The 16,017-nt window shown below is 48.2% G+C and overlaps 1 protein-coding gene across 1 annotated transcript in view; it reads left to right on the forward strand.

Moving 5' to 3' along the window:
* Positions 1-968: 968 nt before the first annotated feature.
* OBSCN (obscurin, cytoskeletal calmodulin and titin-interacting RhoGEF) overlaps positions 969-16,017 on the forward strand; it is a 186,255-nt gene continuing 171,206 nt past the window's right edge. Inside the window, 5 exon segments of the mRNA XM_071560603.1 lie at positions 969-2,091; positions 8,067-8,336; positions 11,095-11,355; positions 13,873-14,175; positions 15,181-15,447. Coding sequence (XP_071416704.1) covers positions 969-2,091; positions 8,067-8,336; positions 11,095-11,355; positions 13,873-14,175; positions 15,181-15,447 — 2,224 coding nt within the window.

The following is a 16,017-nucleotide window of genomic DNA, read 5'->3' on the forward strand; positions in this document are numbered from 1 at the left end:
TCAGTCATGTCTGGTCCTTCACCATCTCAGGGGGGCTGTATATAACCTTTAGGTACTCCCTGGCTGCCATCACCATCCTGGTAGTTATGTTGAATAGAAACAGAGAATAAAGAGAAATATCCTCAATAACATGACAGGCATGTCTGGGTGACCTGCTAAAGGCTGGGCCCTACAGAGAGGGGTGTATGTAAGATCTGTGTGGATGTGGTTCAGGGAACAAGGTTGTAGGGATGGGTAACGAGCAGAGAGGGCAAGAGAAGAGATGGAGCAGGATGTGAAGCAGAAATAAAAGCATTTTAAAAAAAGGCAAAGAGAGAAATATTGGGAAGAAATTCTGCCCTATGAGAATTCAACCCTTCAGGTTGCCCAGAGAAGGTGTCACTGCCCCATCCGTGGAAGTGTCCAAGGCCAGGTTGGACTGGGAGCAACCTGGGATAGTCAAAGGTGTTGCTGCCCATGGCAACAGGGCTGGAATTAAATGGTCCTAAAGTCCCTTCCAGCCCAAACCATTCTGTGGTTCTGTGATGGAGAAGGTATCTTGATGCCTGGATACATCTCTCAACATTCAGTGTCCACCTCTCAACGTTCAATGTCCATTTGTTTCCCTGTGGTTACAGAACCTGCCCAGATGTTCCACAGCATTAGTGTGGGTCACTGTCCTAGTGCCCAAACTGAAAGGGACCATCATGTTCCTTCTTTATGAACAGCCCAGAGAGTTCTATTTTGCCCAGTGACTCCTGTGGGAAAGGGATCTGTCTTATCTATCAGCAGCTTGTTAACCTCAACTATAAGAAATCTTCAACACCAAAAACATTTCTTCTCACCCATGTCAAGGGGGACATTGAAAATGGGGCTGTTCCAGACACCAAACATCCTGACACTGTGGGAGTGCAGCAAGTCTTTGCCTGCACCCTCTGCCCTGCCCTCTGCTGACACTTTTGTTTCTCCCCTTTAGGAAGGACGCCGGGATGGATTACAGCTCTCTCAGCGGAATGCCGCGGTTCCTGACCCGGCCCAAGGCTTTCATGGTGTCCGTGGGGAAAGATGCCACCTTGAGCTGCCAGATCATTGGGAACCCCATCCCGGTGGTGAGCTGGGAAAAGGATAAACTCCCAGTCCAGTCTGGGGGGAGGTTTAAAACCACAGAGGATGGGGATCTCTACCGGCTGACGATCTATGACCTGAACCTGGAGGACAGTGGCCAATACATCTGCCGGGCCAAGAACACCATCGGGGAGGCCTTTGCTGCCGTCAGCATCAAAGTGGGCGAGGAGACCACGGTGACAGAGTCAGCCCCTTACTTCATCCAGAAACCCTCCAACATCAAAGTGACTCTGGGAGAGGATGCCATGTTCAAGTGCAAGGTCCAGGGCAGCCCTCCCCTGTCTGTGAACTGGGAGAAGGATGGGAGGCACCTGCGGAACCAGGCAGATGCTGGACGCTTCCAGATCCAGTCTGCTGGTGAATCCAACGCTCTCACCATCCAGTGTGCCCGGCTGGGGGACAGTGGCACCTACACCTGCCGGGCAGAGAACCTCATCGGCTCCGCCAGCGCCTCGGCCGCGCTGGTGGTGGAGACACACGGCTCCTCCAACCCAGGCAGCCACCTGGACTCCAGCTGTGGGAAAACAGCATCCTTGTTGTCCCACTTGCAAAAGAGGCGGGAGGAGATCAGGAAGATGGACCTCTCCCACGGGACTCTCGACTCCCCCTCTGCCCAGTCCTACACGGCGGCAGAAGGGCTGTCCGGCATCGGCTACGGGCTCTCCCGGGATTACGAGCGGGCGGTGGGACTCGCCAAGGGGGCTCGGAATGCCACCTTTGGGGCAATGACACGCACCTGCAGCGTCACGGAGGGCAAACACGCCAAGCTGAGCTGTTACGTGACGGGAGAGCCCAAGCCCGTCATCGTGTGGAAGAAGGACAATGAGGTCATTTCAGAAGGGCGGCGGCACGTCATCTATGAGGATGACCAGGAGAACTTTGTGCTGAAGATTCTCTTCTGCAAGCAGGTGGACAACGGGCTGTACACCTGCACAGCCTCCAACCTGGCAGGCCAGACCTACAGCTCCGTGCTTGTCACCGTCAAAGGTGGGTGCTCGTGTTTCTAAAGGGCCTGAGGAGGCAGCGAGAGAATTTTGGAACTGGGGTGGGGGCAGGAGCCAAACTGCCACCAAAATGCTGCAGAGGAGGGGGTTGGATGAGAACAAAGCCCTCTAGGTGAAAAGGGTTTATGGTCCTGGGCAGGGAGTCCCATAACTGGGGGTTTTTAGGAAGGGCTTTAAAGAGGTGCCAGTCAGGGATGGATGACGTAGAACTGGCAGGTTGTGGGGCAGCTGGGATCAACTAGATCTCTAAAGCTTCCATCAGTCCTGCTTTTATAGTAGTCAAGGAGATCCACCATCATGCCCAGATCAGATCTAATGTCCTGTCTTACCCTCCAGGCTTTAGTCACGTCTGGGTTTGTATTCCCCACAGGGTTTACCCAGACTAGCACACGTGCCATTTAAACAGTAGTAGTGGGAACTCCTCCCTCCAAGCCGAGTGTGTCTGGCTGCCTTGTGTCCCTTGGGGCACCAACCCCAACTCTAATTACAGTCCATCTCAGTTTTCCTGTACAGTGACCCACCAGCAGTCTTCTTGTTGCCAGGCCTTCAGCCTTTCCCCAGCTCGTGTTTCTGGATGTCCTGTGTTCCATGTTTGCTCCCAGAAAATCTATCAGGTCCAGGATGCCTCTCTTTGCCTTGATCAGTGGTGAAGAACTTGCTTTCAGTGGGTCCCTCAACACTGGTGGAGATCAGCCCAAGTTCTGAATGACAACAAAAATGTGACTTTCCGTAGAATCACAGAATAATTTAGGTAGGAAAGGGTCTTAAAGATCATCTATTTCCAACCTTGTCTGCAGGGACACCTTCCACTAGACCAGGTTGCTCCAAGCCCTGTCCAACCTGGCCTTGGACACTTCCAGGAAGCTCTAAATTTTCAAGCTGCTCTGCCATTTGGCAAGGTGGCAACAGGCAGTTTGCAACCCAGGCAGCCCCTGTAAATCAGCTGCCAGAGGCAAAAGGGTTTGCCACTGTGTTGGTAAAACAGATTGTGAAGAACAGCCAAACAGCTTTTTCCCTGGCAGCAAAAGAAATTAGAAATCCAATTAAGCAGGAATCTGTGTTCCATGCTCATCTTTAAGGCTCTCAGCTTTTATTTGATTTTCTGGTTTCCCTTTTCTGGACCTCTCTCTTCCCACCGTCTTTCCCGTCAGCAGCTCAGTCCCATATCCATCAGTGACACCTGATCCATGGCACTTGTCCCACCCATTGCTGTCCCTTGGAGGTGCTGAGTGGCGTTGGGAAGGGTGTTTGTCCTCTTCCATAAGGCTGGGATTACCTCAGGGCTGAAGACTCGTCCTGGCTCTTGGGTGGGTGATCACTTTGAGGATGGCTCAAGCTGAGTCCCTTGCAAAGACAAACCCCCTGCTCTGCCTGGGTTTCTTTGATTATTCTCAGTGGGTGCAACCTGTTCCAAAGGAGGTGGGAAAGCACAGGAAGCAGCAGGTCTGGGAGCAAGCACCATGGGAAAAGGTTATTGATCAGTGTCTCTTGTCCAGAGAGGCCTGCGAGTCAGAGGGATGAAGTGGAAATGTTTATGGATTGTTTCTTTGTTACCCTGTGCCATGTTTGGCTTTCTGTCCAGGCCAAGGCTGCCATGGAAAATCTACATGTGTTGGTTATAATTAGGAAATGACTGTCCTTTGTGTCACCAGATGTTCTCTTCAGCCCTCCCAAGAGAGCTCAGAATGATGCAGCAGCAAAGGGAGCTTTTAATTCTGTTGTCCATGTCACTGATGGTGCCATTTGCTCCTCTGCCATCGGGTTTAGGGAGGGAGATAATCTTGCCACTCAACCTTCTCTTTGCTCAGTTATGTAGAAGAGGCTGAACTCTCCAAGAAGCCACCCTTAGAATAATAGAATCTTGGAACAGCAGAATCACAGACTATCCTGAGCTGGAAGGGACTCACAAGGATCACTGAAATGCAGCTCCTGGCCCTGCACAGGGCAGCCCCAAGTGCCTTGGTACCTACCAAGTGTTGGTTGTTCTGCAAGTAACAGCATATTTATGGAGCCTGTGATGTTGCAATCACAACACTCATGTACCAGGATAGTCAGACTTCATGGGTTTAAATATCCTCTGGCATTCTTGTTCACAGCAAGAATAGTGAGAATATTTATGGGTCTTTTAAAGGTGATAATAATAATAATGAAAAAAGACTTTCCAGCCCAGCATTCTGACTGTGAGGTGGCTCTCAGCAGTGTCTCAGGGCATAGAAATGGATGTAGGTCAAACCTCCAGAATCACAGGATCAGAAAGGTTTGGGTTGGAAGGAACCTTAAAGATCATCTCATTCCAACCCCCTGTCATGGGCAGGGACACCTTCCACTATCCCAGGCAGTCAAGCCCCATCCAACCTGGCCTGGAACACTTCCAGGGATGGGACATCCATAGGAAGCCTCCTGCATTCTGTCAGGCTGTATCCTGGGCACTTGAGGGCACAGGTTCCCAGTGTGTCTCTGAACACTTTGCTGAGCCTGTGCCTTGAAGATTACTGAGCTGAAAAAAAGAGGTTTTTGAGCTGTTCCTAAATGAGATTTAATGAATTAGGCTTAAATCTCAAAGGAGAGGCTACAGGGAAGAGTCACTCTCCCAGTTAAATGAAACTGAAACTTGATTAGATTCACAAACAGGTCTAGAGCAGGAATAAAATCACAGTCCATTCAGAGAGCTCTAAAAGAAGTTGGGAAATGCTTGGGAAGCAAACCAAGGAGGGGGAAGGATGAGAGGAACATGAATAACCAGCTTGAGCTTCCTGCAGGCTTTGGAGATTTCCCTAGGCCTGTAAAGTTAGTGAGAACAGCATTCAGGTCTCCATGCTGGGCCAAGCAATGTTCATCCAAGTCCCTGAATAAAGTAATTGGATACTGTACAGAAAGGGTAAAGGTTGCAAGGGAATAGGGAAACCCAGGCAGGTGCTGAGGCCACTTCATTCTGCCTCTGATCTGATGTGATTTTGAGTGATCACTGTCATGACACTCACATTTGAGATCTGAAGAATTTCAACTTGGGAAATGTGGAGATAGGAAATTTGGAAAACATGGTAACTAGGAAGAGCAAGGGCATGGGGTGATGGAAGCTGGTCCATCCATCCTTAGATAGCTCCTGTTGGGAGGATTTTCCATATTCTTACTGTCACTGGATCATTTTCATTAGGCAGAGGGCAAACTTGCCTCTGGAATAATAAATGGAGTACCTGTGAGGATGCTGGCAATAAGCAAGAGGAAATGTAGGTGAGGTCCAGCAGACAGATGTGCCTTCAGAAGGTTAAGAAAACATTGGCTTCTTTGCAGGCTGCACCTATTCTTAGCAAAATATGTATTAGCAGGATTTACTTCTTAAAAATAACATCACCTCACTGCCAGTTTGGTTGTTATGGACAAACAAAAAAGCCTATGACTCTCTGGAGAAATATGTCCTCAAGACAAGCAGCCAAATTCATCCCTGATCTGATTTCTTGCAGTTTTCTGCTTTTTCCATGAGCTGCTCTTGCTCTATGCTCTCTCAGGGTTTTGCTTTGCTGGGTCTATCTCACCTTTTCCCCACCAGGCAGATTTTGGCAGCTTTCTATTTTATTTCTTATCTTTTTTGCATCTCTCTGACCTGGGCAGGGGACTGGTTATGGACCAGATGGATTTGGATGCCTATTCTTGAGAGATCCGGGGTCCTTCTGTAGACCTCTGACCAAAATGAACTCTCTCTGTTTTGTCAGGTAGATGCCAAATCATGTAAAGAGCATGTAAGGAGGAGGAGACTGGTGGATTTTGTAGCCACTGGAACACCTCCAAAGCAGACCAAGCAGTGGGCTGGGTGCATCCCAGGCTTCAATTCAGTTTATCAGCTGCTGTCTCTCTGCAGCTCCATTCACAGTGAGATAAGACTTGTGCATATGTCGATAGAACAGGACCAGAGTTGTTTTCAGAGGATATCTGTGACCCCAAGCTGCCAAATTTAGCCTTGTCCTGACTCTCCCTGGCTGAGAGAGCAATGCTGTTACTGCAGCTCATGTGAAAGAGTCAACCAACCCTTCTCTGTTTGTACATTTAAGAGCTTTTTCCTGGAATAGCTTTTTTATTTTTTTGCACCTTAGGTAGTGCTTAGTGACTGTAAAGGGAGAGGGGTTCATGATATGGCCAGTTGCTCCAAGGATGGGAGGACACTTGTTTGCTTCTCAGGTGCATCTCGGATTTCTTCTTGGCCCCTGAGCATTCCGTGTGTTCCCAGTGTCAGCTCCAGTCTCCCTCCTGCCTTGGACAGCACCACTGCACCCAGTTCCTGGAGGCTGCATCCTTCTGAGCAAAGCTTTCTTGGCCTCCCAGAATCCCAGAATGGTTTGGGTTGGGAGGGACCTTAAAGTTCATCTTGTCCTATCCCCCTTCTTTCCCCTATCCCAGGTTGCTTCCAGCTCCATCCAATCTGGCTTGGAGCAATTCCAAGGATGTGGCCTCCACAGCTTCTCTGGGCAACCTGTGCCAGGGTCTCACCACCCTCACAAGGAGGAATTTCATCCAAATATCCCACCCAGCCCTGCACTCTGTCAGTGTGAAGCCATTCCACCTTGTCCCATCACTCCATGCCCTTGTCCAAAATCTCTTTTAAGTTTTCTTGTGTCCTCTTCAGGTAGTGGAAGCTACTTTAAGGATCCTCTTGCTTGTCCTGTTTCATTCCCCCTCAGTGGGAGCATGGGGTGCCTCCAGACGTGATCCATGGGATTGCAGGGCAGGATTCTGAGTTTCCTGCTGGATAAAGAAAAAAAGACAATTACCACGTGGAATGTGGGCAGGGCAGGTCTGTGTAACCAGAGCTGGAGGCTTTTGGGGGCAAGACTTTGACTTGCCTTAAACTGAGCTGCATTTAGGCAAAACATTTTTAAAAAGAAAGATCAAGCTGACATGGTGAGTGTCATCTTCCTGTTCTTGGGTTCCCAGTATGGTTTTAATCTCAGGATAACAACCAAGCTATAGCATTGTCCCCTGCAGGTGTTGTCAAACCTGTGGAGTCTGATATCTTATTTAAACAGAAGAAGGGGAGGTTCCTATTAGATATGAGGAAGAGATTCTTTGCTGTGAGGATGCTGAGGCAGAGTGGAGTCACAGAAACCAGCTGGGAGCTGGCACAGTTGTTGTTAGAAGGTGAGGGTACATATCAAGACATGATCTCTCATGAAGAATGAGTGATGTATCAGCACTGGCTAATCCAGGTCTGTGACCTGACTGTGGCACCAGTCCCGTGGCTGTGGCCACCAGCTGTCCCTTCAGCCCAGCTCCCCTTCCTCCACTTTAGAGCTGGGCTATCAGGGTGATGTCACAGTGCAGCTGTCACTGGAATAAACATGATTCACTTCATAAAACGATCTCCCTCACTGTCCTGCAGCTGTTTGGTGTCTGTGATCCCCACTCTGGTTTCTCCCCAAGCCAGAGCACTGCAGCCCCAGTGCTGGAGCAAGGCAGAGGCAGTTGGCAGACTTGGGCTCATTCTCTGGTTCTTTTATTGTCTTTGACAAAAGCTGATGGAGGGCCTTTGGTGCTGGTGGGGAGCACAGAAACCTCCTTCCTTGGTTCCTTCTGTGCTTTCCCCCACATCAGTCCTGTGCTCAGACACCTCCCATCTTTCTGTGCCCTTTCATACCACTCTGTTGAGCTCATTTCTGCTGCAAGACCCCTAAAATGTTGCTCCTTGCACCAGCTGAGCTGCTCACACTCCCCCAGAATTGCTGCCCTGTGCCCTCTGCCATGACCAGATTGTGTATTATTGTCCTCACTGTAGCAGAATCACTTTTAAGGGCTTTTATTCCAACCTGGCCTTGGACACTTCCAGGGGTGGGGCAGCCACAGCTTCTCTGGGCAACCTGTGCCAGGGCCTGCCCACCCTCACAGGGAAGAATTTCTTCCTAAAATCCCTTCTAAACCCACTCTCATCAAAAACTCTTGTTCCTCCCTCTCTGTTTTTACCCTCTTAAGAACCCGCCATACCCTTCAAGGAAAAACTGAAGGACCTGGAAGTGAGGGAGAAGGAATCTGCCACCTTCCAGTGTGAGGTGCCCGTTCCTGGGACAGAGACATCCTGGTTCAAGGAGGAGACCAAGCTGAGGCAGAGCAAGAAGTACAACATTGAGGAGGAGGGCACGTACCGCCGGCTCACCGTGCAGAACGTCACGGCTGACGATGACGCTGTTTATATCTGTGAGATGAAAGAGGGGAGCAGGACCATTGCAGAGCTGTCTGTCCAAGGTAAGAAAGGCTCTTGCTGCTCCAGATTGGCCAAATCTTGCCTTGCCAATAAGATTCAGGCATGAAACCCCAGACTTGACCTTGTGAATGGAATTACCCCATCATGTCCAGAGAAGAGCAACGAGGCTGGAGAAGGGACTGGAGCACAAGTGCTGTGGGGAGAGGCTGAGGGAGCTGGGGGTGTTTAGCCTGGAGAAGAGGAGGCTCAGAGGTGACCTCAGCACTGTCTGGAACTGCCTGAAGGGAAGTTCTGGCCAGGTGGGGGTTGGTCTCTTCTCCCAGGCACTCAGCAATAGGACAAGGGGGCACGATGGGCTCAAGCTCTGCCAGGGGAAATTGAAGTTGGAGATCAGAAAGAAATTCTTTGCAGAGAGAGTGCTCAGGCATTGGAATGGGCTGCCCAGAGAGGGGGTGGATTCCCCATCCCTGGAGGTTTTTCAACTGAGCTTGGCCATGGCACTGAGTGCCATGATCTGGTAAAGGGACTGGAGCTGGACCAAGGGTTGGACTTGATGATCTCAGAGTTTTTTTCCAACACAATTGATTCTATGATTCTATGTGTGTGTTGAGGAGGAGCAGAGTCCCTTATGGTGTGAGAGAAATCATAGAATATCCTGAGTTGGAAAGGGTTCACCAAGGTCATCCAGTCCAACTCCTCGCCCTGCACAGACACCCCAACAATCCCACCTGTCCCTCAGAGCATTGTCCAAACACTCCTTGAGCTCTGGCAGCCTTTGGGCCGTGCCCATTGCCCTGTGGAGCCTGTTCAGTGCCCACTACCCTCTGGAGGAGGAACCTTTTCCTGAGATCCAACCCACCTGCCCCCAATACAATTTCATGCCATTAAAAGAAAAGAAAAAAATTAGAGCTGCCTGTGGTTGATCAGTGGGTCCCTGGGGCTCCTGCCATGGTGTATCTGGGACCTGGGGTCAGAGAGCAGGGACAGACTGAGTTTCTGCACAGGAGATGTTCCCTGGTGGGGACCTACACTTGAAGAGCATTCTGAGGTGTCCTGGGATGTAGCCCAGCACTGTAGACTTCCCTCAACATGACCACAACTACCAGATGGGTCTCCTGTCACTGTCACACACGTTTTGCCTGGTCTCCAGTGAACACAGTGGTGAATCTTGTCCAAGAGTTGTGCTGACCATGCTGGCAAGTGGGTTTAGCAGCTGTGGTTAATGGTCTGATGTGTGGTGAAAGCTGCAGTCAGCACCAGGTTGGTTTAAATTGGAAACCAGATCTGTGCTCCAGATCCCTGACACCTGGAGATGTTCTCTGGGGTCTGGAAAAGTGATAAGGTGAGGGGAAAATATGGATATCCATGTGCCAGTCATCTGAATCTGATGGTTTCAGAATGAAGTGGAAGTAGGTATAGAGTTGAGATGGTGTCTCACATTGGCTTAAACACAGACACCAGAGTTGGAGGCACTGGAGACCAGTTGTAGCTACAGGACTCCTCTTGTTTTCACTCACTGGAAGCCTGACCTGAAACCAGGAGTTCTTCACTACATAAACTGATGCAAGACAAGCTGGGTGTTGTACACCCCTGAGCAAATTCATTTTTGTGTCATCAGCAAAAGGCTGAGAGTGCCCATAGGTGGATGCAGGAGGGAAAATTCAGTCTGGAAATGTGGGATAATTCAGACAGACATTGATTGTTGCACCTCCCATTAAGTGTAGTCCAGCAAAGCACTGTAAGTGTGTTTGGCCCCAGCTGGACAGCTGGTGTTTTTTCACTTGTTGGTGCTGTAATGGCATGTTCACTAAAAAGAGAGTGACTGAGCCAGGTGGAGCTCTCTGGACGGACAGGAGGCAGAGCCTTCCTGGGGGAGCCTTGTGCCTGCCTGGAGAGGAGAATGGGAGGGCATGGCTGGATGTAAAGGGCTACAGGGAGGGTGACACTGTTGAGGACAGTGAGACCAAGAAGGAGGATGAGCAGAGAACCAGCTCTTGAATTCTGCTGTTGAAACTTGTGCCTGGTCTGCTGCTTCATGAAGGAGTTCAGTATTGCTTCTCATTGGACAGCTCTGAGGGACCCGCCTGTGTAAGGGCTGGTCCACCTTCCAAAGACTGTTCTGGAGCAGGAGCCAAGTCACCTTCTGTCAGCTGGGATTGTCTCCTGGTGCTTTGTCCAGTCTTTCTTTCACGTCTTGGAGCTTTGAGGTTATTCTAATAAGTGATAATCATCACAGCCACTTGGAAAGGACATAAATTAGCTCCACTTGAATTTTTTGGGTTGAACCTAAGAAGCAATCAGGTTTTTGGTGCTTTTCCTATTAATTCAGGTGACTGCTGTATTTGTCATCTTGATTACACAACTTGCTGGTAACTTTGATGAAGGGAAAATCCCAAAGACAGACAAGAGACCTGTCTGGCTTCAGACTGACCTACTTCAGCAAAGTTTTAATTTGAATTCCCAGCATACCTGGGCATCAAAAGCTGTATCACTGTCAAATCTGTTCTTGGCAAGGCCACACACTTTGTGTTTACCCACAGCACACCCTGTGTGGTGCATGAGACACATGAGTGACTGCAGTCAGACAAGATTGCTTCTCTCTCTTTGAAGGCCAAAAGGAGTCCTTAGGATTATCTGTTCTGGTGACTCAGAGCCTGGGAATTCACTTAGGGATGTCTGCATAGTGTGTCTAATGTCTTGATTGGGTGTGGACTAGTCCTGTTGCAGTCAGGGTGGGTCAGGGTTGTCAAAGTCTTTACTCCTGCCCTTTGCTGACGGTGTCTGCTTTCTCTTTTGAAGGCAACATCATTAAGAAGCTTCCACGGAAGACTGCAGTGTTCCTGAAGGACACAGCCACCTTCTGTGTGGAGCTGGACAACGACTGCCAGAACATCAGGTGGCTCAAGAACAAAGAAGAGGTGAAGCCCAGTGACCGAATCTCCATCACGCGCTCTGGCAAACAGCACACCATGACCATCCGAGAGTGCAGGATGGAAGATGCTGGGGAGATTTCCTTCCTGGCTGATGAAAGCAAGACTTCCACCCAGTTCACTGTGACCAGTAAGCTTCCCTTTCCTTTGGCCTTGGTGTTGTGTATTCCCCAGGGAGCAGGAGCTCCCGTATTGTTTTAGGCACCACCACGGTAAATTTGCTGTCCAAAGACAGCAGGAGGTTTGTGGTGAGGCACAAAAAACCAACAGCCTGAACATGAGTGTTGTGAGGTGTTTTGGAGGGATCAAAACACAGAGTCATAAAATCCTGGAATGATTTGTGTTGGAAGGGACCTTCAAGATCATTTCATTCCAACTCCCTGCCACAGGCCAGGAAACCTTCCACTATCCCAGGTTGCTCCAAGCCCCATCCAGCCTGGCCTTGAACACTTTCAGGGATGGGGAACTCACAAATTCCCTGGGCAAGAGCAGTCCTGGGGAAAAGACATGGCACAAACACTTATCTTTGCTGACAGAGCAGTAGCAGCAGCTGCAATGTCATTGAGATGGGACCTGAAATGAAGTTTTGGTGAAGGTGTCTAATATTATTTAGCCTTAGTTCGATGCCACAGCATTTCCAAAGTAAAATCTGCTTCATTTAAGACAAAACTGCAAGTGCTTTCTGGTTCTGCTGCAGTTCTGGTCTGTATGTGAACAAGTACTCCATTCTAGTCACAATTGGGAAGAGTGATGCTTTTTATTTCTCCCACCACCACCTCCAAAGTGCAATCAGTCAGTGGCCAAATGCAGTCTCTTATTTAAAGGTTAGGAACTGCTGTGTTATCTAAACTTGGCTGGGGCATTCTGAAGCCACTGAACTAAAATGAGAAAAAATTGGTGTCACATTTGGTGGCTTTGTGACAATTTCTAAGGTATTTAGGAAGCTGTAACATCCAACCAACTCAATGGGAACAACAAAGTTCAATTTGATTTCAGACTCTGCTGTTGAAGTTATTAGGAAAGTGTTGATTAATGGAACAGGAAAAGGTGAGAAGCTGCTTTCCCACAAACAGGTATTGCTGAAGAAAATATTGCATTACCATTTCTGGTGATAAGGTCAGGAGATCTCATTCCAGGGCTTAGTACTGAGCTTAATGTTACCCTAATGACACCTTTGACATCTTGCTCTGCCCAGCAGCTCCTGACAGGCTGGTAACTGTGCACCCCAAAACACTTATGTGTCTATTTATGTAAGGAAGGGAAAGTGTGTGGCCTTGAGATTTCCTATATTTACACTTCATGCATCTCTGGCCATCTGCTTGGAGAATTCTGTGTGCTGTGCTTTCATCTTTTCCAAATTAGCTGGGCAAAAATTGGTGCTGGCTGTTCCAACAGTGTTTAGAACAGACGAGCAATGTCTGTGTGTGATTTGCATCGTTATTGTGCCCATTTTAAAGATGGGTAAGTTGAGGTTGGAAGAAGATCAGTTGTCCCAGAGCTCAGTTCTTAGTTTAGGCTCATCATAGAGGATCCCTCCACGGTCCTGAATACCTGAGGATGTGCAGTTTGGGATTGGTTCCCTTATCTCCTACACCTTCTCTGAGCTGGGATGAGTTGCTCCTGAGTGTTCTGTTCTCCATGGGATTACAGGTGGAGTCTGGTCAACTGACTTAACCCAGACACCTTTCAAATAGCCAAAATTAAATGAAATTAATCCTTTGCCACGTGTAACTAGAGTGTATCAGGTAATTCCCCTACCCTCTTGACCCTGTCAGTGAATAACCCTGATGGGACTTGAGCCTTCTCTAAAGGGTTCAAGAGGAATGAGAGGGTGAATGTGAATATTTATTATGTAAAGACCTGCAGGGAGAAGTTTGTGGCCTCAGGTACCATAAATAACCACATCTCCTCAATTGTAGGGTCTCACGGTGGGGATTTGCCTTTATGTCATTTCCTTTAGAAGTTAATTCCCAAACCCCAAAGTCTGGTCCTGCATAAATTAGTAAAACAGAGATCCCCCCCAATGATACCATTAATTAGCTACAACTAAGATAAACTTACAACACACCTTGTGAGTGGGGATAACATAAAATACAGAAGCAGGACAGAGGACAGACACCCAGATGAAAGAGGCTGCAGAGAACATCCAAACCTGTGTAACAAAGAACTGAGATGTCCATAATTTGAAAAGGTTTGAACAACCTTTGGTGGTGGTTTTGCTCATCTGCTGGGGAAAATAAGGAAATGAGTGTTAGTCTGGCTGCCCAGGAGCTGTGTAGGCAGCAGGGTGGGTCTAGCACTAAAGATTTAAATCTACTAAAAGTTTGTTGAAGACTCTCTGTCTGTGTTGACAACTTTAATATTGCACAGACATCACGTGTTTCTGTGGAGATGTGAGTATTGTACCTCAAAGGTTGGACTCAATGATCTCTGAGGTCTCTTCCAACCATAATGATTCTATGATCTCTGTGTAATGCAGCCCAAGAGCATCTTCTATCCATTCTCTGGCTCTTCCATCTCACATCAATGTTTTATGGAGGTTTATTAAACAAGAGTAACTCTGAATCCATCATAAGCTTTTTTGTGACGCACAGTGGCTTTTCCACTCTGCTATAAACTTGTTCCTCTATTTTTTTCCCTTGTGCAGCACCCAAAAAGCCTCCAACCCAAGCCCCAGCTGACCCTGTGGTGAAAAATAAAACAGAAACCTCAGTGACACTGGCATGGTCCCCTCCCAAGATGGACCGCCCCATTCCCATCGACGGGTACATCGTGGAGCGCAAGAAGCTCACCGGCTTCACCTGGGTGAGGTGCCACGAGTCCCACGTCCCTGCCCCAGAGCTCACGGTGAGCAACCTGGCAGAAGAGGCTGATTATCAGTTCAGAGTGTCTGCAGTCAATGCCTTTGGACAGAGCCCCTACCTGGAATTCCCTGGGAGCGTTCACCTTGGTGAGCACAACACCGACATGAAATGGGTGATGGGGCATGTGGGTGCTTTGAAAACATTCCCTGTTACTTTGAGGATGGAGCAATGGCCCAGAAAACCCCTTTTCCCCCCTTTCCTGGTGGTTCTCCTACTTCATGTCAACCACTGACCATCACCAAAGTGCTGGTTGGGTTTCTGTGGTAGAACTTTGAGTGCATGGAATACACTCCAGCATTTCACACCAAGCTGTTTGGGAGGCAGAGCTTTCTGCAGTGGACCCTAAACTTCTAAGTGCTTCTTCTAGGCTTGATATGAAAGTAAAAAATTGAGGTGGACTTATGATATAATTTTCAATATATGCATGAGGTATCGATCTTGCACCTAGAGAGTGTTTATGGGTGATCAAACCATGATGAAATCCAAGTTTTAGCCAGTCTCTCTTTGATCTTAGACTCACTGGGAGAAATACGGAGGGTTTGCTTTACTTCTAGGGTGCCAATGTGCCCCTGGAATCACTGGGGCAATGGCATTGCTTCTTCCTTTGATGCACTAGACAACATCTGCACAGACCTTGAGTGTGCTGTGTCTTGTTGTGTCACTCTTTTTCCTCACTGTCAGAAAATGCCCATGTTTTTCTAGAATATCTACAAGTGAATCGTAGGAATATCCAGAAGTGACTCCTTATGATCCTTCTGAAATCTGGGAGTTGTTCTGGTTATTAAAGAAATAACACACTTATAGGGAAACCTGGGTGGCTTTGGCTTTGTGTATCTTGGGGATAAAAAAAAATCAGAAAAAATATACTTGTTCTTTGCCTGAAAAAACAGGATTTACCCCAACTCCTGAGGTCAGTTCCTTGGAGACCAACCATGCATTGCCTTCAGTGCATGCAAATTATATAAGACTGCCTGACTTTATTCTCATGTCTTGTTTACCCTGAGAACTTTGTCCTTAGGATGAACTATCCCCCAGCAGGGCTGCCTTGTGGTTTCTTCTCAGAGATGTCTGTTGTTGTTGTTGTTCCCTAGAACCAGTCCTGGCTGTGAAAAGCCCCCTGACAGCAGCAGAAGCTGTACCTGGAGGAGATGCCCTGTTCACTGTGGACCTCACCAAGACGTGTTCTGGCACTTGGTACCTCAATGGTAAAGTCTTACAGGAAAGTGAGACCTACATCATGAAGAGAACCCAAACCACTCACACCCTCATCATAAAGAATGTCACCAAGAAGGATGATGGGGCAGAAGTGAAATTTGTTGCCAATAATGTTGACACCAGCACCAAGATGAGGGTGAAAGGTATTTATTTTCATCAATGTCCTTTCCTTTTCCCGTCAAGGGGCTGTGGCTGGGACCTGATGGTTATAAGTGGGGCTGGAGGCTTTCACTGGGCTGTAGGAAATACCTGAAATGCCATCATGTGAACTAATGTGGGTCCTGGGAGTGACCTCAACATGATAGTTCAGAGTGAGTCCATCTAACCAGCTGGTGGTGTCATCATCTTCACATCAGCTCATGAATTTCTGTCATTCACAACCATCAGTCCCTGGATTCTGCCACCAAATCTACCCCTGAGTCACCTTAAAGTGGTAATTTCAGCTCCAGGTTCACCTAGACTTTTTGATGAGTAACCTTTCAAAAGTAGATGAGCATTAATTACCAACAAAGCTTTTTCTTGGAGGTCTTTTAGTCTGCTGTGTGTGTGATGTACGAGTCAACATCATGCAAATCAATTTAAGGGCAAAAGTTGGGTGCTTCCTTTATGAAACAACAGTGCCATCTGTATCTACCCACATTGCCTGGCAAAATGTGATGAATAGGCATTGTTTCTGGAAGGATGTGTTTGAATTGGGGTGAAAATCTCTGCAG

Source organism: Pithys albifrons, chromosome 7 (genome assembly GCF_047495875.1).
Source record: "Pithys albifrons albifrons isolate INPA30051 chromosome 7, PitAlb_v1, whole genome shotgun sequence".
NCBI classification, from domain to species: domain Eukaryota; kingdom Metazoa; phylum Chordata; class Aves; order Passeriformes; family Thamnophilidae; genus Pithys; species Pithys albifrons.